General features: G+C 39.5%; 1 protein-coding gene and 1 pseudogene across 1 annotated transcript; both read right to left on the bottom strand.

Annotated features, from left to right (window-relative positions):
* Positions 1-3,340: 3,340 nt before the first annotated feature.
* On the bottom strand, positions 3,341-5,011 carry LOC116112447 (uncharacterized protein DDB_G0283357-like). The gene has a single exon (XM_031398589.1). It carries the CDS (start codon positions 4,670-4,672, stop codon positions 3,704-3,706), a length of 969 nt encoding a protein of 322 aa, XP_031254449.1. The 5' UTR covers positions 4,673-5,011; the 3' UTR covers positions 3,341-3,703.
* A 579-nt stretch (positions 5,012-5,590) lies between these two features.
* Positions 5,591-25,434, bottom strand: LOC116112345 (annotated as a pseudogene).
* Between the last annotated feature and the right edge of the window lie 420 nt (positions 25,435-25,854).

Raw genomic sequence — 25,854 nt, 5'->3', positions numbered from 1 at the left:
AATTCCCCACTTTTTTTTTCTCCTTTAATTAATCTTTTCACCTGATAATAACATCGCTATATTTCTACATTATTCTTAATTTATTTTCTCATCAAAACACCATATTCATGATTATGGAAATTGTTGGTCCCTTGTATTCACAAGAATATATTCTGTAATACTATAGGCTTATATATGTTAAATGATGAATAAATGAAAATAAAGCAAGACTTGGTAGCTAAAGAGAGCTAACTTAATTTGCAGCATACAAATGGAATCTAATATTCTCATAACAAAAGTCAATAACATCTGGGTGGGAGGTTATAAATAGAGGTTTGGTAATGAAGAAATATCACAGAGTAACTCCTCCAATTTGAAGAGGAAGAGAGGTCTTGTATGTAGATGAAGAGCTTGTTGATGTTGCCTGCTAGCCAAGGATGACTTGCCTAAATTTTCTTACTTTAAGGGTTTGAAATGTAGTTAAGAGCCCTTTTGTGGTTTACATTTGTGCAAGCATCCTGGGCTAGCTGACTAGCTCTCATCTTTCATGCTAGACCAATGTCTCTTCCATCAATTCACTCACTCATCATTTTACATTCCAAACCATATCATCCACGACCACCAGGTTGGTCATTTCGTATTCTACATTAATTTCAATGCATATTACATATTCATGTTTTGGATTAAAATTTAAAGCATAGTTCTAAATATCTCTATATAAATTGTGAAAGTTTATGTTTGTCTTTGGTCATATAGTTTGATTGCAACTGACTATAGCTTCTTTTTTTTTTTAAATAATTGACAACATTTGCATTATGAATATGAATTAATCTTCCGTAGCAAATTTGGATATGTTCTTGAATCATTTGATTTGGATATTTATTTGCTTGTAATTTGGAGGCTGATGACTGACACAGTTGCTGGTTTTCAAGTTGTCGGCACATTGGGGAATTAGATGAATGGGCTTCATGTTTTAATATCCAGCTTGGTTATTTATGACTTCGTCACTTTTGTTGTCAACTTATAGGGCCTAAAAAACTACCAACACTACTTCAAAATAGAGTCGTAGAACATAGACTCTGACCCTGAGGTTCTTTGGAGGTAATCATCCTCCTCTAATGTTTTATTATGTGGCATAATATCTCTAAAATTTTCGCGAGCTCCTCAAACACATCTTGACGTAAAATAACGAGGATTATAAATAATTCTGTCTGTAAAACAACAATAAGCAGTGAAGAATTTTGTATTTTCATGTCTGGCAGATGACATAGAAGAGCTCTCAAGACTTCAAACTCAACTCGTCGGGTAAATGTTTAAATTTTTTTATTATTTTTCACTGATATGTTACGACTGTCGGATAATTATTATTATTTTTTTTTTTACTCGTGAATGTTTTTGAACAAAAAGCCTCTAAACACCGCACAGATCAGTTAGAGCAACTAAACATAACTGGTGAGAATACGCATTACAATTAGACACTCACTTTCACATCAACTGTTAAATTTCATTGTTTAGATGATTTGATTCAAGTCCCAGTACCAAAGACCTAATTAGATCACCAACCAATTAGGGATCGCAACTCAGTAGTACGCCTGTAAATTATCATTGTTTTTCAACGGAATGCATGAAGATTAAACTCTCGGGAATTCCCAGATCCCAAACAAATAGAGCCATATATCCTGGAAGAATTTTATGCATGCAGAAATTGGGCACCATTGGCAGTGAGAGTAGAAATCCTTAACCATTGCATTAGTGGATATTTTCATGACATAAAGGATCTACTTAGCATTTCAAGTTAAAATGACAAAAATGCTGATCAACAAATGAAAGAGTGCCATAACTAAATATCATCTATCAGCCTAGACATAATACATTCCCAGGAACAACGAGAACAGCTCACTTTTCTGTTTATCATCTCCATTCTCACTAACCAGGCATTAAACATTCATGCAATTCCATTAGCCTTAGGGATAGTAATGTCAACAGAAACATTCATTCTTCCACATCCCTTTCCCATTGAGAAAGACTGAACCAGAATGCTCCCATTCATGGTTTACAAGAAGATTTAAATAATCATATATCTTTTCCTCGAATGAGTTTAAAAACTAAACTAACAAATGAACATAAGTACATTCAAAACACATTGAACAACGTCTTGCATCAGATTATCAAGAACCCAATGCACACTACAAGATGTTACTACTTTCTGGTTTAAATGGGACAAGTTTCCATTTAAATTTTACACTCACAAGTTAAAAAACTATAGTTATTAGTTACCAATTTTCTTATAAGAAATGAGTAACCAAGACAAATTTAACTTAATAAGAAACACCATAAGCCTTCAGCAGCAACACAACATTTTGAACATTGAATGATCAATTCATGAGGTTTCCACAACCAAATGGATTATATATTTTTTGATAAACCTATACTTCTTAAAAGAAAAAATCAAATGCAGCTATCAAAAGAGAGTTCAAAGGAAAAGCAAAATTTGGGTTTTCAAAATTGCTCTGCATCTGCAAATCTCCCAGATTCAATAATCCTTCTTCCAGGAAGATGATCAGGAAACTGACTATAGCATCTCAGTATATTTAAACACTTGGATGGCTATACCGAAGCTTTCCTATACTATCAGTGTTGACTGCTAACAAAGTTCCAAGTTCCAAATTTGGTGAGCAGGGATCCATTACAAGCTGACAAAGTTAATCGATGACAACTTCCAGAAGTGCATTCCCAACATGATGGGAACCTTTGTATTATAGAACGTCTAAGATGTGTATCTCAATCTCAGAAAAGAGTTGCACAAAGTGTTCGTTCCCTCATACATATTCTCTCCCAAATAACCACAAATACTAAATATATGCATATAACTCCTAATTGAAGTACAGTAAATAAATATCATCTGAACATTACATGCACCTCATGAACAAAAGTCAGTCATCAAAAATCAAATGTTGTTATCATCAACCATCAAAAAGCCACTACTTCCATGGTGAACACAGAATTGCGGGCTAACTAAGTTGATATGGGTCCAACAATATCAAATTTAGATGAGATGAGGGTATAGACACCATTGAAGTTGTTTTAACATGATAGGCACAGCAGAATATTAATTTCCACAACTGTTTAATATAGATAGCTCCCTCAAAGTATGACAAAATAAAACAGTATCTTATTTACATCTAATTAGATACTTAACTCTCATAATAGAGCACAGGATGCCACTCAACGTTTAATGGCTTCAGTTAAGCTAAAAACTTTCCTTATGAATGAGAAAATCATATCTAACTCGAACAAGTTAGTTCTCCAACAATATTTCATTTCACAGTTGGAAAGAATGAGAAAGGAATACGTGAAAACAGTTTATTAGCTCCCTTCTTAAGCATATTCCTTTTCTTCATTCTCCCCAAAAACCATATGAAACTAGATATATTCCTCATATTAGACCAAACTTATAAGCATTCATAACCAAAACTACTTCAGCAAATCCATCATAATACTATATACTAGAAAATTGCACTGGATTAAAACATATATATAGAGCAAAATTAAAACCACTAAGAAATGAGCCGACTATTCAAAAAAAAAAAACTACTACTAGAACCACATTAGGAAATAAAAACCTAAAAAGCTCAAAGTAGTTCAGACATTGCATTGCACCTTACATTGCCATGGCTGACAACTAAATATTTCCTCAAATACTACAATCCCACCAACCAAAACTTCATGAAAACCCTTTTCCCAGCTTCTGTATCGCGCAATACATCTTCCTCCTCGACCCCACAGCATTTATCCCCATATCCTTTAAATCCTCCAATGTCAACATTGGCAATACCTCATCATCTACCTCATGTATCTCAAAAACTGGTGCGTATCTCCCCAACCCTAAACTATTCAACCAAATCCTCACTCCATCTTCACTCCCACCCCTATTCCAATCCCTTACATCATTATCGGATGGCCCAGACAACTCCACCCCATCATTCACTTCCCTATTACCCCTGAAGATTCCTCTCCTATTGTAATAAAGAACCTCCCTTTCATGCCCATCAACCGCTAAATTCTCGAGAGAATGAACAGGGCTGTGTTCTTTTAAAGGACTCTCCGAGTTTTCCATATCAAAGCCACGATACCCATCTTCCATATCATCTCCTCCGCTATATTTTTCATCTCCTTCAAAGTGGTTATTAACATTATCGTTGCTGTTGTTATTGTTATTTTTATCCCCTAGGGTTTCATTGTTTTTGGATACCCAATTAGACCTAACCCTCTTCGCAGATCCTCGTTTCTTCGAATCCTTTACTTTCCAGCTCCCACTTGCAATACTATCAAGATTTTCATCTAGTGTTTCAGTCAATTCACCAGAATTCGCACTTAAATTGGTTAAAGCTCGAGTCTTCGAAGACTTACTTGCCTCTCTTTTGTGATCGAGAGCAGTCATATGGTGGTGCTTGAATTGTTTGTTGGAGTTAGCGACGGTGGTAGTGGTGGCGCCGAGGGTGGTTCTTCTAACGTGCGAATCGTACGGTTGGTGGTGATGGAGGTCACCACCAATATCACCTAATCTGACGCTTGGCCTTCGCTGACGCTTTGATCCAACGGTCTCAGATGAAGGTACCAACATGGTTCCAGCTCCTCCCCCTCCTCCCCCTGATACGACACCGTTTAATTGACCCTCCGGCGGCTCCCCCATTTAAAAGAAATAGAGAGAGGAGAAATATCTTCTCTTCTTAAATTAGTGGTTGTCACTTTGTCACTTAACCTAACTTTAAAAATATATTAAAAAAAAAAAAAAAAAAACCCCTAGGTTTTGGTGAATAAATTAAAACAAAAGGCAAAACGAGGATTTCATTTGTTTTCTGAGAGGAAGAGGAGAGAAAAAGGAAAAAGAGTTTCGGAGTTGGGTCGAGTGGGAGTGACTGAATAGTTAAAAGAGCGGAATGAAACAACCGAGTGTTAATTGTTTTGTTAGCTATTGGACGCGTGCCCGTTCTTCACATATTACGCCCTTAAACTTGCTGTGAACTCACTCACCCTTCCTATTAAGCTGTTATTAATTGATAGTGGTCCTTCATTCTTCAACTTTATTTCTCCATTAAAAACATAAATGCTAATATTGAGGCCTCTCTGGCACTCTAATTGTCCGATTTCTCAAAATAAATACATATCAAAATTACAGAATCCGTCCAAAATTCTCTTCTAAAACTGGTTTCTTTTTTGTTTCTCAACCACCCACTAACAATACCATTATCCAAATACAATATATTTTGATTATGTGAAAACAAAAAACAAATGGAAAAAGATACATGCCTGCTCTGAATTTTTTGCCTCCACATTTGCAAAATGCGTATTATTAATGTATGTGTACAAGTTTTACAACATACTTGCAAGAAGCTCTTTAGTCTTTAGTATACACGCTTACATCTCTTTAATATTGTAGAAATTTCTTTTCACCAGTAAAAAATTCTGGTATCAATCAAAGATTAAATAGAAATAATAGCTTGGTCTGACACAAGCAAATTGAATATCTTGATTTTCAGTAGTGTTTTATCTCAACCTATATTTTTCTCATTGAGTACGGGAAATGGATCTGCAAAAATTGAAGGGGGCATGAAAAACTTAACACTTTCTGAACTGAAAAAAAAAAAAAAAAAAACTGTAGCAACCTTTTCATATCCATTAACTCGTGTTTAGGCCTGTAATCATATAAGAACTTCGCAAATTTGTGCAGCTGGCTCATCATTAGGAAGAATAACTTCGGTTGTCTCAGATTCAATTGGCTACCATCATGCAAAGCTGACCATGTCCGGGGCTATGCTCCAAAGGGTACACTACATGAGTACATGGTTGTGCCTTTCACAGATTTTTGATTGTCAATAGCGGCCTTTCTGAGACTTGAAATTGAAGTAGGCTTATGTTTAATTCCCTTCTTTATTAATGAACCCCGGCCCCAACTATTCTACAGGCATTAAAAGGAACATTTATTGCATGTCCAAGAAGTAAATAAAACCTACTCATAATGCTCTGCACAACTCTAACAGTGTAGAAGAATTTGTTAAATTTTCAGATAATCTAATATATATATATATAGAGGTTTTTGATACAGTAAAAAATCAAGATGGGAAAGCGTGCATTTTCTGGTCACCATGGACAATTTTTCTCCTTTTTACTTTCACCCTTTTGTTCAATTCTATTAATATTAAATGATTGATATAATCAATTTACTCAAACTGTTCCACACAACCTAAAACAAGGCCAGTTGACTTAAATCACATAAAACTATAAACAGAATCTCAACTATTTTTGCTGGTAAGAAACTTAAAACAAACTTAGAATTGCAATTTTGACTGAGGGATAACAACTGCATGATATAAATAAATAAAGATGACTTACCTCAACAATTTCTCAGATGCTACTCGAGCAGCTCTAATCACTCCACGGCTTGGTACCCACTTCACAACACGGTTAGGATCAGCTCGCATGGGAGAATGGATTTTGATAAGCTTCATAAGAGAAAGAGCAAAAGATAGTTTGCCAATTAGTAAGAAATGAGGGGATCCCACATATATTAAAAGGGAGCACTATATATGTTCTATGTTTCCGAACAATTCCATGATATATCAAAAAGTAATGCGTAATTATAATGGACAATTAGAACAATCCCCTGGATAAAACTAAATGGGATCCATTGATGCCGAGTTGATGTCCCTACCAACAGAATATGTCAAAGACTTCCTTTTGAACCAACTTCCTGATTTTAGATATATTGAACTTATATAAAAGCTACATTATGTGAGAAAGAGAAAGAAAGATGTTCAAGACTGACACCCAAACACTCCATCATCTGGTAGTAAGCCCTACCATGCAGAGGAGTATGACCCTGTCGAGATTCAGAGAAATACCTTGTCCTGCAAGAATATCATAAAGTCCCTTGCTCAGATAAACAGATAAATCCGAGAGAAATTAAAATTGATGGGACCAATAGTTGATAGAACATCTAATACCATTCTTAATATCTTGGATCCACAGTGAAACCGTACATATCTACCGAATCACATATAGAGAGAGCAAACTCAAGAGCCTTGAGCCCAGTTCCCTTTGCTGCTGAAACAAAGGATGCACCTAGCATGAGATATACAGGATTTTTAATAGGAATTTCCTGCAGTCGAGAAAACCATATATAAAAGGAATTAAAAACAAAAGGCTTGTAATGAATGAAAAGAACTTCTCAAAGCCTCTAGTCCATCAAAAGGCTTGAAATTTGGAGGCAAAAACAATAGGGATTTAGAGGCTGTGTATGTGGACAACCACCAAACAGATTAATGCAAGAATACATCATGATTGACAATCACAAATTCCAAAAACATACTATGTGGTCGAGCAGTCAATACACAGAAGTTCAATTAGCAATGTCCAAGGAGTTGTGGTAGAAACATACAATAATGAATATAGATTACATCAGTACTGACCATTGAAAGAGAAAAAAAAAAGCTGTGAATCCACATTATAAACATCATGAACACTAATAAAAGAGAAGGAATCCAAGATGAGGAGGTGAATATATAAATTAAAGATGAGGACAACTGGAAACAAATAAATTTTCAAAACTTGAGCATAATTTTTTAACACATAGGGTTTAGGTTTTAGCCATTCCACACACAAAATGCATTTCCAAACCTATAAAAGTGTTTACATCTGCTGCCACAAGAAAGCACTAGTTTGCAGAGAAAAATCAATTCTAGTATCCTACAGAGAGGCTACATGAGAACAACATATGTACCCGTATCATCTTGCTTATGATGTCATGAATAGTGGTTTTAACAATCAGGACCTCCTTCCTTGCTTCTGCAGAAATCAGAATTTTAGTGTGCATGTAGTCATAAGAAATGAGTCTAATAAGGAGGGGGCTGGTGCTCATACCATCTAACTCCACAACTTTATCAAGAGCTTTAGTCGTAGACTAACCTGGATGGGGGCTCCATTTTCTCTAATAACACCATCGTAACCATCTACCTCCTTCCCAAACCTTGTTTTCAAAAGATCTCCTGAGTGACCAATAACAGCACAGCGGCCAAACTGCCGGGGAAAATATGGTGGCGTTTCAGGAAGTAGCAGTGAAAGTTTCTCCATGCGTAAAGTTTTATTCTGACAGCGGTTGCTGCAATAAAATAGGAACCACATCAAACTACATGTGGCTACCTAGTAAATATTAATTCATCAAGAAATCCAAAAATGAGCATTCACAGAGAAACTTATGGTGTATTCTATTGAGTAATACATTATTCTTGAGTTTATACTGGAACATTTTATCTTAATGGGTTATCCCAAATGCAGGCAGCCATTTGATTTTTCAATATCTCCAAAACTAAAAAGACAACAATCCTGCTTTACTTGCAAAATACTACAGAAGTACTCCTTCATTAATCCTACGCCACGCATATTCCTCCCAGCCAGTCGGCAAAGCATCGATGAACTCCTTGGTGAGAATTGTGGTACTGTTACGCACCTGAGCAACAACCTCACTGAATAATAAATCAATTTTAAAGAATAATACAAATGTAAAACAAGTATATTAAATGGGTAACCTTTAAACGGGTGCAACACTACTCACCTGTTCCCATGTAGCTACAGCATCACAAAGATTAACGTCAAATGATAAACCTTCGAGTTCCCCAGTTTTAGGATCTTTTGTTTATTTATAAGAAATAGAAAACCAAGTCATAATCTGTTGATGCGTGATTTTGACACCAACTAAACGCACGTGTGAAATATTGAGCTAACCCAGAAGACACATGCGAATGGGGGTAGTGAAAATGAATAATAGGTGGAGAAACAAAGTTTTAAAGTGGTTCGGATGCTTAAGCAAACGACTTCTACGTCCACTGGTATTATATTAATATGGAGGGTAAGGTCGCGTTCAGCGAGCTGACCCGTGAGTGATTACAGAAGAGAGAATAAACTATTACAGAATAAAAATGAGCCAATCCTACAAACGGGAGAGGAGCTCTCTATTTGTAGTGGGATGAATTGGAGTAATGATTACATAATCCGTAAAAAGGCGGCAAATATCGTGCAAATCCTTCTTTGCGTCCCGTTGCTCACCCATTTGAGTGATTTCCTCGTTTAGTACAGGGGTTGGACACGTGGACGGCCTCCAGCCTTTCGTCAGTCTAGCGCACACCCACTACACTGGCAGGAGCATGCTGCTCACGCCAGCATGCGATATGGCAGCGTTTGAACGGCTGTAGGATCCGCCTAGGCTCTGACCATTTACGTTGATCAGGCTCTGCGTCAGCCATACTTTTTCAGGCATAACAGAAGTCCCCTAGTTTTTAAGGTTTGAGGATCGAACCTTGGAAACTACATAATTATGCCTTGACTCAATGCGTTTGAAGAGATAATGGTTGATTTGACCTGCTTGCAAAGAGGTCGAGAACATATTTCAACATAGGCGACTCGAAACGATCTTCGCTATAAAGTCAGCGACCTGACTTTAGATCGTATTCAGTGCCATAATGATGATGCCGACCTGGACTGAATTCCGCGACCTAATTACCCTTAGCAGGTTTTGTTAAGAACAAAGGATCACGTTGATTCCCAACTGATGTCTGTTAAGGTCGAGGGGTGGCGTCGCTTTGTGATTGACGAGATGAGATTGAGGAGTTACGTCGCTTCACAACTTACAAGATGAAGAGTGTTTTTCATAACGACCTCTTCAGGTGTTTTTTCCGTTGCACTTTTGCTTGTAGGTGCATTTAATGAAATGCCTTCTGTTCTGACAGACGTGCCTTATGCACAATAAGTGCTAGCCATGCGCATTAAATGCAAGCCATGCTGAAATGACATTCTCTATCAGAGCATCAAATGCGGACGTGGGCGCATTTAATGTGGTGGAGGGAGAATGTAAAACCCCCCTCCAGTCAGGTATCCTTTGAATATCCCTCAATGAGAATCTCGAGGATACATGTCTGGAAAACGAGTTGTATTTAGAAAAAATATATGTGTAAGGATAATAATAGTAATATCCAATACATGCATATAAAATGTCATGCAGGACCCAAACATATAATTTCAAAACTTTAAGAATTTATCTATAAAATACACATTCGAAACATATTTATAGGGTGGAATATTCCAAAAGGTGTTTCACAAATATTTATCATTTACATTATTTACATCAAGATAAAAATATCGAGATGACAATAAATCATCTCCCCTCACGTGTAGCCCCGCTGTCTCTAGCATCCTTCGCTTCTGGTCTACTTGTAAAGCAATCAACAATAAAAGGGTGAGCGCTAATCACTCAGTAAGGAATGATCCATTTCATTCTAAATATGCTATTTGACTTTCATTTAAACATATTTGGTAACACATCACTTATCTTTTACATCTAGGGATATTTCCCCTTTTATTATATATATATATATATATATTTTTTTTTTCTATTTCATATGTCTTTCATCATTTTATCCCATGGCTATATAACATCAATGTGTACACATACAAATAAGTATGTAAACATAGTACACGCACATCACATATCATGACATAACATCTAAAATCATCTAACATGAGCATAAATCATCGCATAATGTAAATAACATCATAACTCATGTAATGCTACTAAACGCATATGAACCATTTAATGTCTAGCCGATCGGACTTTTCTTAGCATCTTAAGCACTTTATATCATCTAGCCTCAAATTCACCTAGAGCTCATATCACCAGGAGGCGTGCTTACGTGTTATTTATCATCTAAAGCATATATTCATCTTTCCTCAACCCGTACACGAGGATATGCTTACGCGTTTCCCATCATGTCTATATGAATCTCTAACATCTTATGGCATGTAAATACATATTTTGGTGAGCTTAATACTTTTAATTCATCTATGGATTATCAATCCATTTACATTACCTCTTGCTCACATACATCATCTTAAAATATGTATTACATTGCATCTTCATGCCATTTCATAACATTAATCATGCATTGACATCATGACCATGTATATCTTTCAAAGATCATCTAACTAATGGGTAAACATTAGTACATGGCATAATTACAATAATACATTAATAATCAATTCATAATCATAAGAATTGATTATGTTAAATCTTAAACTTTAATAACCAGTTTATGCTTCAGGCCATTTTCCATCCTTTTCTCAAACGAATTGGCTCTTGGCATAAACATAAAAGTTATAGGTCTGTGTCTTAGCTTTCTAATGCTTCAAGAATCATCTCATTTCGATTTTTATAACTCAAGTTATGGTCGAAATACTGAAGCAGGGTTAACAAAACCCCTAAGCCCACTAAATCCGAATTTTCATATTAACTATGCCACATCAATTCCTATTGACATTAACCAATAGGTTAACTTATGGATCAAATAAACCTCCCCTTAATAGTCTTTAACATCTTAAAGGAAGTGTAAAATCTCATTCCCATAATCATCCATTATTGCTATAACATTGTAAGCTAATGCAAACAACACATCAACACTTCTAATAGCAACCATTCAACACCATGTGGCCTCCAATACTACAATTTTTGCCACAATCAGTATCCACACTTCATTTTCTTCAATCAAACATAACAACTCATAAAACATAAATAGCAATAACTTCATGTATAATGAATTCAAGGCAATAAGTAGAATAAATGAGTTCAACTACACTTGCCATCAACTAATTCTATGCCTTAAAGCTTTAATTTAAGGTTTCATAAAAATCTACAAACCCTAGCATAAACCCTAAAGTCATGGGAGGTTCTTCCTTACCTTTTTAAAGACTTCCTCCAACAAATCCTTTGCCTTTGACTTCTTTTACACCTTAATCCTACATATATAACATTATACCTCAACATCTACCTCAAATCTTCAAATCACATCAAAACTAAAGTTTTTAATCCTTACCTTAAACCCTTCAAATTGAAGATCCAAGGCTCCTATCTTGTTCTCCTTGAAAAATTATGCAAAACTCCTTGAAAACCTAGAGAAAGAAAGCTTGTTTCATGGAAGATTTGAGAGAAAATGGAAGAAATGTTGAAGAAAGGCTCTCTCCTTTGGCTTGAACGAATTTCATCTCATTTATAGGAAAATATTTCATTTATTTTCCAAAATTATGCAATTGGCCCAATTATTTTAATTGTATAACTCATAAGTCTTTAATTCTTCATATAAGGGCATTTTGGTCATTTCACACTAGACATAATTATTACTTAATTAATGCCATTAAATGCAATGAAGCCTACTCATCCTTGACTTTTTCAATGCTTATCCATAGGCAAAATAACCAAATAACCCCTAATAACTTTCTATAGATAATTGATTCATACCGTTCCAAATGAATCGACTATTTTGCCGTTAGTTATGTTTTATGCTTTTTAACATAAAATTAACATCTAAATGACTATTTTGAGTTAGGAACATACCTTTGACATCTTGGGTATTACAGAGAACGTGTCGTCACTTGAGTTTTTCAACGGAAAAGAACGACGATTTGGTTTCTTGAGGCGTGATGGTCACTCTTCTTTGTTGATTTGCGACATGTGGTTGCGATCAACGGTCAGATGCATTTTCCACCCAAACGTCATTTAACTTTGGGAAACCAAAGCGCCTTTTCCTTCACTATAAAACCCAGGTTTACTTCAGGCAATGTCATAATATTCATCTTCTTAGAAAGAGCAAGAGATTTTCGTGAACTCTGATTCTTTGCCTTTCAAACTGGTGCGCACTTGATATTCGAAGTAGAAGGATCAATTTTCTCATTTCAGGAGTTAAGGATTGTCCCTCTGCTACTTTTATTGTAGTTTTCGGTAGTTGTCATGCGACGATAGTCCGTCGGTAGTTGACCGGAGATGAAATACTCTCTTTGGGATTGAGCTATTAATGGTGGCTCTAAAAGTATTCTGTTAGGGTTTTTTTTCTAGGGTTTAAGGGAGGAAATATTTATTGTTTCCTTCCACGTCATCGTACAAAATAATGTATGAGGACTAAATGATTCTGTACTTGTCGCTTTTGTAGACCGCAATAAAATGGACCCCCCAACGACCAGAGCCAAGGAAGGGACCAGTTCGGCTACGCAGGATGCTCTTGCAGGTCCCCCTCAAGAGATCATATAAGTGCTTATCGACGAAGAGCTTCAAAGGGTGATAGACTAATACGCTATCAGCGTGGAGGTATTCTGAGACAAGACACGCACAGCTCGGAATCCACCACGAGGGCTGGCCACGATCTCCGATGACATTTTCAAAGGTGGGGGATTGATCCCTTTTCACCCCTTTGTTAGGTCGATCCTCGACCATTTCGGGATCGTACCTTTGCAGCTCACACCGAACGTCTACATGATAGCTGTGGCCATGTACACCTCGTGCCGTGAAAACGGACTGGGTGAGCTAACAGTGCTAGAGCTCGGTTGCTCGTATATCTTGAAAAGAGTAAGGACAAAGATTCCTACTACCTTTCCAGGCAAACCACCATTGGAGCGGGAATACATAGCTACCTGAGCAATGTAAGGGCGTATGAGACGAAATTCTTTTTCTTTCGTTATGATGGCCTTTGCTATTTCCAGGATCCGAGTAGGTTTGCCTTTTTTATCGCTTTGCGAACTTTTTTTTTTTTTTTGTCTTCGCTAACGAGTTCTTATTTTCTTTGCAGTTAAAAAAACGACTAGTTTAGAGCTCCTCGCGGATCTGGATAGGATTACTACCTTCAGCTTTTTGCCTGAAGAAAGTCGCGACGCTAGATTGCTCATGATAACCACAAACTTGCGAAAATATGGCTTTTTCAACTCGGAAGCGACTTTAGAGTCCCCACCGAGTAAGCTTCGCAACCTTGGTTTATTTTTTAGTTGTGCGTGCAGTGAATTGTTTTGCTAACAACGTTCACATGCAGCGACCATGCCTCCAAACGTGTCCAGATCGCCACGAGCGAGGCAGTTCACTGATGAGAATGCAAAATGTCATATTTACCCCCTCAATGTCTAGTATTTTATACTTATTTGTTGCCTAAATGTACTCATTATTATTCTATTTTGATTTAGGATGCAAATGGAGGAGTTAAATGCAAAACGGAACTAATTACGTGAATTTGGGTAGTTTCGACATTGCTTCGTAATCTAGGCATAACTCTCTCATCCGAACTCCGATTAAGATGATTCAAAATGATGTGGAACCCTAAGAAAGAGATCTACAACTTTCATGTTTTGCATTTGAATATATACTCGCTGCATCAAGGTTGTAATCGGGCTTGAAATTGATGCACCTGCACTGCTGACGTTCTGGAACATTCTGCCCTATCATACAATTCAAATAGGTAGTTTATTATTGGAAGATTTGAAGACTTGTTGCACGCAAGTTACAGCTGGACACACCACTTTCCTATTTTATTTTAGGACTTTATTTTATTTTCAATTAATTAGAATCAGATTAGGATAAATGTTATTTTAGGATATTAGAATATTTTTAAGAGATTTAGTAGAATTCAAATACTTGAATTAGATATTTTTAAGAGGAGAGAGAGAGAGATCAGATGGGAAAAGAGAACACACGCGTCTCTTTCTCTTTTCTGGAATTTTTCTTTTCCTTTGAATTTGGATGATAGCCATGAGCGGCTAAATTTTTATAATTTGGTCGAAGGAAACGGAGGCCTCAGAATCAATAAACTGTGAGATCTAATCTGTTCTTATTAGTGTTCAATATATGTTTTGAGTATTGGGTGTTATTCTATGCCTATTTTCATGATTGTTTCATTTAATTACTAGGAGGCCTACTAGTTTATTACTTGTTGCAATATACTGCTAAGTTAGATATCAAATCCGTAATTGTTTGATCCTTCTAACTTCTGAGTAATTAGGGTTTAAGAATTTGCTGCGTCAGGAATTATTAAATCTTAAGAAGAACATTCAACTAAATTAAATACAACCGCTTGTGTTTGTGTTGTTCAGCTTCATCGATTTCTCTAGTCCTTAAGACTGCTACTAGATTAAACCTTTAGCGTTTGTCTAGGGTTGTTTAGTAGTAAGATTAATTAGATCGCTTGTTTCCTAATTAACTACAACTAAGGAGAGATAGGAAAATAGTTCCAACAGTGAATACTTGCATCGATGATCATTGTAAAATTCCAATGGTGGATGTTGACTTAGACCAAGGTTTGTTATTTTGATTGATAATTTAATTTGAATTGTTTTTTTTTCCCTAAAACTGTTTCTGTTTTACTCAAACCCCCCAACCTTGTTCACGTAACATAAAACTCGGCTAGACACTCTCTGTGGGAATGATCCTTACTCACACTACTACATGTGTTTTTAGGTTTTAATCTTGGTTGTCTACGACAGCACACCATTCACCTTCCCTAGAGTGGGGGCCACCGGACTGACTAGAGGTGCTCCCACTGGTCCCCCCACCAGAAGGGCGCAGAGTGGTGCTCTGGTCTGACTTGCGGGCACTCCCCAGCCCTCGAATGTTCGTCCAAGGCAGAAGACGATGGCCCAAGAAGAGGTGGAAAATTTGGACCGAAGAATCAGAGTCCGAACCGGAGGACCTAGGCGTTAAGCCCGAGAGGTCGTAGGCCTACCAAGCACTCCGCTCGGGAGGGCTTGCCAAAGGTGCGACCGACATCTCTATTGCCTCGAGGGTACCACAAACAAGGCAGAGCGAGGTCGCAAACCTTGGGAGGAGATCAGGCAAGGAATCGATAGGCGGCACAACTCCTATTGGAGGCGCGAGCACAGACACTCCTGTGCTTGACTCAATGGGACAACTTCCAGACCATCTACAGTCGGTGGTTTTTACCCTTATAGAGTGCGGGCTCGCAGAGGCTTTTGAGGAGTTCGTGGCTTCCGGTTACATGGACCTGATGTCCAGATCCATTTAGTACTTGAGCAAGGTAGGACGAGCTGTCCTCGGGAGGACTTTGCTTCTTTTCGATAGCAAAGAAACTAACTTGTTATTTCTTTTGTTCGTAGGCCTTGCTCTCCATGCAATTGTCCCTACAAAAGGTCCAACTGGGAGCCACCGAGGGGATGGTCGGGCTGAGAGAAGAGAACACTCGACTCAAACGGGACTTGGAAGCCATTGAAGCAGAGAAAGACTTATCCACTGCTTTGATGGAGTAGTACTTGAATGAGAGGAACGCTGCTCTTCACACGGTGGGCTTCCAGAAAGCTGAGCTAGATAAGCATGGAGAGGAGATGAAAGAGCTTCAGAGGACAGTGGCCAGACTTACCAGAGAGGCTGGCGAGAAAGACTAAGAGCTGAAAACGACCTCTGAGCGGGCCTTGCGAGCAGAGCGGGAGAGGGGCGAGTTGTGGGAGGCCACTGAAAAGTAAAGGCAGGCGCTTGAAGCCGAGCTGCAAGCTAGTCAGGGAAGAGTCACTTCGCTGACTAAAGAGATGCAGCGTCAAGGGGTGGAGATCGAGTCGAAGGCCACTGAATGGGCAATTCAATCCATCTATGCCCTACAACCAAGGAATCTCGAATTGGATATGTCTGACCTCCCGGAGGAGTACTAGGAAATCCTTAGATCTATGGCGTAACTCGACGATGAGGAGGCAGCGGAGGCTGCCTAAGGACCTGACCAGGGGGAGCATTCGGGGTATGTCCCCGAGGAGCCTATAGTTGGCCAGGTGATTGGCGATTAGCCTGGGGATGAGGAGGTCGCGCCTCCAGGAATTGGGGATGAAGGCCACTGATTGCCTTTACTTTTGTATTGCCTTTCCCATGCTTGCTTTTTGTATTCCTTTTATGAATAAAGACAAGGCTTTCTTATTCCGTTATGAATATTTACAATTTTCGTACTGTTACACATGAGGTCACACTCTAACTGTTTTACTATTACAATGGAACAAGTTTGTGTGAACAAAATCATACACATGGGAAGATAATAATTACAAATGAAAAAAATTACAAAATTGTACATTTGCTATTTACAAAGACTTAAGAAAGGTAAAATCTTTACAAGGAAAAATTGAGTTCGGAATTACTAATAATATGGTCGCGGATGTTCAACATTCCAAGCTCGCGGCACTATGGAACCATTCATTCTTTTGAGATGGTAAGTCCTCGGTCTTATCACTTTGGCGATGTAGTATGGGCCTTCCCAGTTTGATCCCAAAACTCCCGCACTTGATTCCCTAGTACCGAGAAGAACTTCCTTCAAGACGAGGTCGTCGACCTGGAAGTCTTTTCTTTTGACCTTAGAGTCGAAGAATCTTTTAGCGCGTTGCTGATAGGTTGCTATTCTTAGCTAAACCTTGCTGCGATGTTCTTCAACTAGGTCCAGACTTGCGTGCATAAGCGCTTCATTATCAGCTTCGTTGAACAGGTCCCTCCGAAGTGAACCGGTCCCTACCTCCACATGGATCATCGTTTCGCAGCCATATATGCTAGTGAAAAAGGGCTTTCTGAGGAAGAGGTTCTTGGAGTTGTCCTGTATGCCCATAGGACTTCGGGAGTTCGTCGGCCCAATTCTCTTTGGCCGCACCAAGTTTGGCCTTCAGAGTGTGCTTGATAGTTTTGTTGATAGCTTCAACTTGACCATTCGCTTGCGGTCTTGCGATAAAGGAAAACTTTTTATGGATACCCAGCTCGTCGCAAAACTATTTGAACTCCTCGTTGTCAAACTGCTTGCCATTATCTGAGATGAGGGTATGAGGAATACCATAGCGGCATACAATGTTCTTGAAGACGAAGTCCTTGAGCTTTTTGGTGGTGATTGCGGCTAATGGTTCTGCTTCGACCCACTTGGTGAAGTAGTCTACCGTGACCACCGCATATTTGACTCCCCCTTTACCAACTGGCATGGGACCAATGAGATCGATTCACCACATGGAGAATGGCTAGAGGCTGGTCATGGTTATCAGCTGGTGGGAAGGAGCTCGTGCTATGTTGGTGAATCACTGGCACTTGTCACACTTTTTGACAAAGTTATAGGTGTCTTCTTGGATCATGGGCCAATAATACCCTTGAAGAACAACTTTGTTGGCGAGAGATCGTGCAGTTGTATGATTACCGCAGATCCTTTCATGTATCTCCCTCATGATGTAGTCTGCTTCTTCGCTGGTTACACATTGGAGGAGAGGGCCGCTAAACTTGTAACTGGTTACACATGATGTGGTCTGCTTACAACTGGTCTCTGATGAGGGTGTAACGAGCAGATCTTGTTCATAGGGTCCTTGTCTCGACCTTGTCATTAGGCAAGGTCCTATCTCAGAGATACTGAATGATGAGGGTCATCCAGGAAACTGATTCTGTAGTATTCATGGCCTGTTCGGTTGAGCTGACACTTGGGGCCTTTATGTATCGAATAGGAATGTTTTCCGACACGTCTAAGTCTAACAACGAAGCTATCTTTGCCAAGGCATCTGCCACAGAATTGCTATCTCTAGGGATCTGTGTGATCGTGAACTACTTGAACGGCTCGAGTATGGCCTTGGCCTTCTTCAGATAGCTGATCATATTTTCTTCCTTGGCCTGATTCTCCCCCAAAATCTGGTTGACAACCAGCATGGAGTCGTTTTAGATGCTAATCACAGTCGAGCCCATTTCTCTGGCCAACCATAATCCAACGAACAGAGCTTCATACTCAGCCTCATTATTGGTCACTTTGAACCCAAACCAGAGGATGCCATGGATACGAGCCCCTTTTGGGACTCAGGAGGAGAAGACCTGCCCTAACACTCTTTCTGTTCGATGATCCATCGACGTAAAGGCTCCAGGTCGATAGATTTTGGGTAGTTTCCTAAATGGCTTCGCTGGGCTGTTGTTCTGACTCATTTGTCGGATGATATAAGAATTTTGATATGAAGTCGGCAACGGCCTACCCTTTGATGGTTGTTTTCGGTCTGTACTTCAGATCGAACTAACTTAATTTCATGGCCCATTTAATCAATTTACCCAATGCCTCTAATTTCTGAAGGACCTACCTGAGCGGGTAATTGGTCATTACATGGATCGTATGGACGTGGAAGTAAGGTCACAACTTTTGGGAAACGATCAGCAGGGCATAAGCTAATCACTCCATTTCTGGATACCGCATCTCGGCATCTAACAGACGCTTGATCACGTAATACACTAGCCATTGGACCCTGTTCTCTTCCCGAACTAAAGCTGCACTGACTGCGAACGGAGAGACGGATAGGTACAGGAGGAGGATCTCTTGTGGGAGAGGTTTGGACAGAAGAAGTGGCTTTCCGAGGTGCTCTTTAATGCTCTGGAATGCCTGTTCGCATTTAAGAGTCCACTCAAACTTCTTGTTGGCCCTTAGTATATTGAAGAATGGCAAGCAACGGTCTGTTGCTCTTGATATGAAGCGACTTAGTGTCGCAATTCGCCCATTGAGGCTCATAACCGGCTTCTTGAAGGTCGGGCTTTCCATATCAAAGAGAGCTTGGATCTCTATTCCGCTCTGGTTAACCATGTATCCCAAGAATTTTCTCGAGGATACTCCGAATGAGCGCTTGAGAGGGTTTAGCTTCATTCTGTATTTCCAGAGGATATCGAATATCTCAGCGAGATGTGCCATGTGATCTGAAATGACGTGCGACTTGACCAGCATGTCATCCACATAGACCTCCATCCACTTCCTGATCTACTCGGATTTTGGTTAACCAGCCGCTGGTAAGTTGGCCAGCGTTTTTGAGGCCGAATGGCATAACCTTGTAGCAATACATCTCCCGATCTGTCACAAAGGAGGTATGCTCTTCGTTTGGCGTGTACATCAGAATTTGATTGTATCCCGAGTATGCATTTATAAAACTCAGCAGCTCGTGCCCAGAGGTGGCATCTACAAGCTAGTCGATCCTAGGCAGGGGAAAACTATCTTTCGGGCATGCTTTGTTAAGGTCGATGAAGTCAATACAGGTCCGCCATTTACCATTGGGCTTTTTTACTATAACTGGATTGGTAACCCAGCTCGGATAAAGTGCTTCTCGGATGGATCCACTCCAAAGGAGATTATCTACCTCAAGTTTCAAGGCAGTATATCGCTCCGGATCCATCGCTCTTCTCTTCTAGTGAACCGGCTTGGCTTCACTGTCGATGTTCAAGGCATGGCAAATAACATTCGGGCTAATCCCGACCATATCTGCATGCGACCATGCGAACATATCAATATTCTCTCTGAGGAAGCCGGTTAGTTCGGTGGCGAGCTGGGGGTTGAGATTGCTTCCAATCCTCAACACTCTGCTCGACTCACTCTGATCGATCGACACCTCAGATAGATTCTCAACTGACGCACTGGAAGGACATTCCTGAATACGAAGATCCATATTATCCTCGGTCGGGCCAGGTTGCGGTTCGATCTGACTAATCGCCATTGCCTATTAAGGAATACCGCGCGAGATGCCCTTTCTTTTGCATGCCATCTGCACTGCCCTTACATAACAGTCGTGAGATACGCGCTGAGATCAACTTACTTCCCTTATCCCCATAGGGGTGGGGAACTTCATCTTGAAATGGTATATCGAAGTGATCGCCTTGAAGTTTCTCAGTAGAAGTCGCCCTAGGATTCCATTAAAAGCATATAGGCAATTCACTACTAAGAATTTCGTTATTTTGGTCACCTCGTCAGAGTCACCCAGCGTGACTGAAAGCGAGGTCGTTCCTTTGGGGATCAGGTGGTCCCCAGTAAAACCATATAGGGGGATCGAGGCAGGCTTCAGGTCGGCCCCGTCCAAATTCATTCTCTTGAAAGCTGTCTGGAACAGAATGTTCACAGCACTTCCATTGTCCACCAACATTCTGTGGACGTCGAAACGCCCTATTTGGGGCGTGATCACGAGAGCATCATCGTAGGGATGATGTAATCGGACTGCGTCCTTTTCGGAGAAGGTGATTTCCTCCTCTTTGCGAACCTTTAGTGGTTGTTGCGTCGTGTTCATCACACTGATGGGGTCGTGATGGGCCGCGCAAGCATATCTTTCTTGGGCACCTTACGAATTTCCTGCAAGGTGTAGCCCTCCGAAGATTACTCCGACGCTGCAGATACCCTTGCGATCACGACGCTTCTTTCCTGGTTCCTCTTGATTTTTCTCCTTCGCGGGAGCAGAGTCATCAACGTACTCTTTGAAATGCCCCTGCTTGATAAGGTTTTCAATTGCCTGCTTGAGAGCTTGGTACTCATTGGTGTGATGCCCACTGTCCCGATGATAACGACAATATTTTTTGTTAAAAGAGACCTTTCATGGGCTCAGGCTCAGACTCTTTGAGCAGACTGGCCTCTTCTAATCAAGAATGGTCGAGACAGATGTATTTAAAGGGGTATATTGACTCCTGTTGCGATCGCGACGAGGAACCGGAGCATAAGACTTATTGGGCTCGAACCGCGGTTTCTTTCCTTTTCGTTGATGGTCATTAGCCCATCTGCTATCAACCCTTTTATTTTCCCCCCGACCAGGTGCACTACTGAAGTGTCGGGGTCGTGGTGGTGGAGCGTTGCCACGGAGTTTTCAATACGAAGGTATTTCTCCGCAAGGTTGTAGAAGCAGGTGAGGGAAACATCATCCTGAGCCTGTAGCTCTTTCCACAGATCGGTCTGTGGGCGAACTCTTGCGATGATGAGAGTTCGAATAGACTCTTCAGGAGTGTGACCTACCTTCTGAAGCTCTTTGTGGAATCGGTCAATATAAGACTGGAGGGATTCATCCCTCTCTTGCCTTATATTGCTAAGGTAGCTCAAAGGCATTGAGAACTTCCTATTTGCTTGGAAGTGTCTTAGGAACGTCGTGCTCATCTAAGGCCACAAGCTGATCGATCCCGCTGGGAGCGACCTGAACCACCGTTTGGCATGAGAGGCTAGAGTTACTGCCAAACAATGACACTTCGCCAAGTTTGAAACCTGATGAAGCTCTATCAGGTCATTGAATTCATACAAGTGATCCTGCGGATCAGAATTTCCATCGAACGCCGGCATATCGGGCATTCTAAATCTTGATGGGAAAGGGACGACTAATACCGTCGGAGAGAAGGGAGACGCTACTGTGACCTGCCCTTGCTCATTTTGTTGAGCTTTTAGCTGATCTAGAGCTCGTTGTAGCTCCTCAATCTGAGGCAGCGGAGCTATCTGGGGATTGCTTTCCCCCATGCGAGTTCGACCCTCACGATTGTGGTTGAGGAAAGTTCAAAGGTCGGATTCCTCTTCGCCTCGATTGGCAGTTTCGGTCGCTCTTAACACACGCTGGCTAGAGCTGTGTGATGGCGATGAATGGTGCGGGGAATTTTCATGACCTCTACGGTGGTACGAACTGCCCCGCGGAGTGTGGGAACCTCCCGCACGATGAAAATCGGGATCGTTATTCTGGCGGTGATGAGAATCGCCCCGTCCAGTACTTTTATGGGAGTGCTCATGCGACGTGGCATGGGATGGCTCGGGATGTGACCTATCACCGAGCCTTAACGGCATGGGTATTCTATTTGGGACGTGGTCGTTGTTTGTCAGCCTTTTGAAGCCTTTAGGTCCGCTGTTTGCCACTTGCTTACCCTTTCTTCGACGCGCTACAGTGCGTGCAGCATAGGCTGTCGCCCTTTTTGGCACTTTCACGGGACCTGCAGGTATTTTTGGTCGTTACACCGCCCCATTTGATTCGGGTGGCATGCCCCGGTCTAAACGGTCCAACCTTTGGTTGACCGTTTGGAGAGTATTGTTGAACCTCTACAGATAGCTCATGACAACAGGGTCAAGTTGTGAGCTTGAAGGAATATCCCCCATGGCATTTTGTGGAACTGAGGGCACCTTAGGAGAAGTGTCCTCTTGTATCTAGAAGGTCTCCTCAGCACTATGATTGGTTCGCTCAAGTTCGAATCGGCGAGCCATTTGCTATTGTAGGACCAATTAGTCAGAGATTCTCCTGATGAAGGACGAATACTAAATCAGACCCTCCTTCTAGCGTCAAACCGCTGATGCGTGATTTTGACACCAACTAAACGCACGTGTGAAATGCTGAGCTGGCCCAAAAGACACGCGAATGGGAGTAGTTAAAATGAATAATAGGTGGAGAAACAAAGTTTTAAAGTGGTTCGGATGTTTAAGCAAGTGACTCCTACGTCCACTGGTATTGTATTAATATGGAAGGTCAGGTCACATTCAGCGAGCTAACTTGCGAGTGAATACAGAAGAGAGAATAAACTATTATAGAGAGAATTTAGCTATTACAGATTAAAAATGAGCCAATCTCACAAATGGGAAATGAGCTCTCTATTTATAGTGGGATGAATTAGAGTAATGATTACAGAATCCGTAAAAAGGGGGCAGATACCATGCAAATCCTTCTTTGCATCCCGTTGCTCACCCACTCGAGTGATTTCCTCGTTTAGTACAGGGGTTGGACACGTGGACGGCCTCCAGCCTTTCATCAGTCTGGCGCACACCCACTACACTGGCAAGAGCATGCTACTCAGGCCAGCATGCAACGTGGCAGCGTTTGAACGGCTGTCGGATCTGCCTAGGCTCTGACCATTTATGCTAACCAGGCTCTGCGTCAGCCCTACTTTTTCAGGCATAACATAATCCAACCTTGTACATAAACATGAAGAAATCTATGATAAGATGTTTTATTAATAATACCCCGTTAACAAGAATGTTAGCACTAAATCCGAATGGAAGTACCTACCCATTTGGGGACAGTATCACTAGGAAATTTAATTGTTACATGGCAGTAATCTTTATCACTCAGCTTGTAAACCTAATCCATTTGCACTTTGCACCATCATGAAAGGTATCACATAAACTACTGTAAAGACAAAACATTACACTTTCTCTACACTACAAAAGATAAATATACACAAATGAGCATGATATCAACATCCTTACAAGCGTAATAACAGCAAAATTCAATCAACGACAACCACATTATGATTCATAAACGCATCTCGACTAGTTGGTTACACTGCGAAGAGGCATCACACCCTCTTCTTCTAATTTGGATATTTATTTGCTTGTAATTTGGACGCTGATGACTGACAGAGATGCTGGTTTTCAAGTTGTTAGCACATTGGGGAATAGATGAATGGGCTTCATTTTTTAATATCCAGCTTGGTTGTTTATGACTTCGTCACTTTTGTTGTCAACTTATAGGGCCTCAAAAACTAGCAACACTACTTGAAAATAGAATCGTAGAAGATAGGATTTGACTTTGAGGTTCTTTGGAGGTAATGATACTCCTCCCTGTAATGCTTTATAATGTGGCATAATATCTCTAAAATTTTCGCTAGTTCCTCAAACAGAATCTGACGTAAAATAATGAGGATTATAAATAATTCTCTGTAAAAAAAAAAAAATAAGCAGTGAAGAATTTAGTATTTTCATGTCTGGCAGATGACATAGAAGAGGTCTCAAGGCTCCAAACTCAACTCGTTAGGTAAATGTTTACATTTTTTTATTATTTTTCTCTAATACTGTCAGATAAATTCATTTTTTTTTTTTTTTTTGTTTTACTCATGTTAATGTTTTTGAACGAAAAGCATCTCAACATCGCACAATTAGAGCACCTAAACATGACCGGTGAGAATAGGCATTACAATTGGACACTCACTTTCACATTACCTGTTAAATTTCTTTGTTTAGATAATTTTATTCAAGTCCCAGATACCAAAGACCTAATTAGATCACCAACCAATTAGCTATCGCAACTCAGTGGTATGGCTGTAAATTATCTTTTTTTTTTTTTTTTTTTTTTTTACGGAATGCCTCCGGATTTCCCAGATCCCAAACAAATAGAGCCACACATCCTGGAAGAATTATATGCATGTAGAAATTGGGCATTATTGGCGCATATATATAGTCATACGGATGGTTCATCATGTTGGCACATTTTAAAATTCATAGAATTGTTCCATTTTGACATATATGATTTATGATTGTCATGTGGTTAAATTTTATTGGTGATGATATAGAGAGATATTAATTGCTACATTGGTATTCTAAATCCAAAGGTAAAAACATACTTATTTGAGTGACACGTAGAATATATATATATTAGCTCCAAAATTGCTTTATTTTGGAGCTCTAGAATTGCTCTCTCTTGTCACGTTGGATGTGTGGTTTAATGAGATATTTGTAGCTCTAAGATTCATGAATACCCATGCTAGTTATTCGCCATGAATATGCATGTAGGTTGTTCGCCATGTGGCACATTTTAGAAATTCCAGAATTACTCTATTTTGACACATTGGATTGACAAACCAATCAAATTGCTCTATCTTGAAACGCTGGATTGATATTTATTGCTCTATTTATAATTATTAATTAATTAAAAAATAGAATATGTATTAATAATAATAATAATAATACAGGTACATTGTATTAGCATTCTAAAGGTCTAACCATAATGACACCTTGGATTTACGATTGCCATATGATTGAATTTTATTGGTGATGATGTAGACAATATTAATTGCTGCATTGATATTCCAAAGTCTAAATAAATAGACATAAAGATTAGATTACATAGGTGCATTGCATTAGTTGTATTAATAATTAATAACAATACTAATTATACAGGTGCATTGCATTAACATTCTATAGGCCTAACCATAATGACACCTTGGATTTGTGATTGCCATGTGGTTGAATTTTATTGATGATGATGTAGACAATATTAATTGCTACATTGGTATTCCAAAGTCTAAATAAATAGACATAAAGACTGGATTAGATAAGTGCATTACATTGGTAGCAAAAACATACATGTTTATTAATAATTATATAGGTGTATTGTATTGATATTGCAAACCTTTCTTCGTATTTAATTGTGTTGGCATTCAAAATGTCTACATAAGGGGTTATAAAAGGAACGTATGTTCAATTGTGTATTATCACAATATGTTAGTTGATGTCAACAATACGTCTAGTCTTTTATTAATTGTTTATAGGTCAT

This window comes from Pistacia vera, unplaced genomic scaffold (genome assembly GCF_008641045.1).
Source record: "Pistacia vera cultivar Batoury unplaced genomic scaffold, PisVer_v2 Contig120, whole genome shotgun sequence".
NCBI classification, from domain to species: Eukaryota; Viridiplantae; Streptophyta; class Magnoliopsida; order Sapindales; family Anacardiaceae; genus Pistacia; species Pistacia vera.
Note: the sequence above shows the minus strand (reverse complement) of the source record. Positions and strands in the feature narration are given on the sequence as shown.

Bases quoted from the DNA above. Each gene is read 5' to 3' on its own strand.
- LOC116112447 (XM_031398589.1), bottom strand. From the start codon at position 4,672: ATGGGGGAGCCGCCGGAGGGTCAATTAAACGGTGTCGTATCAGGGGGA.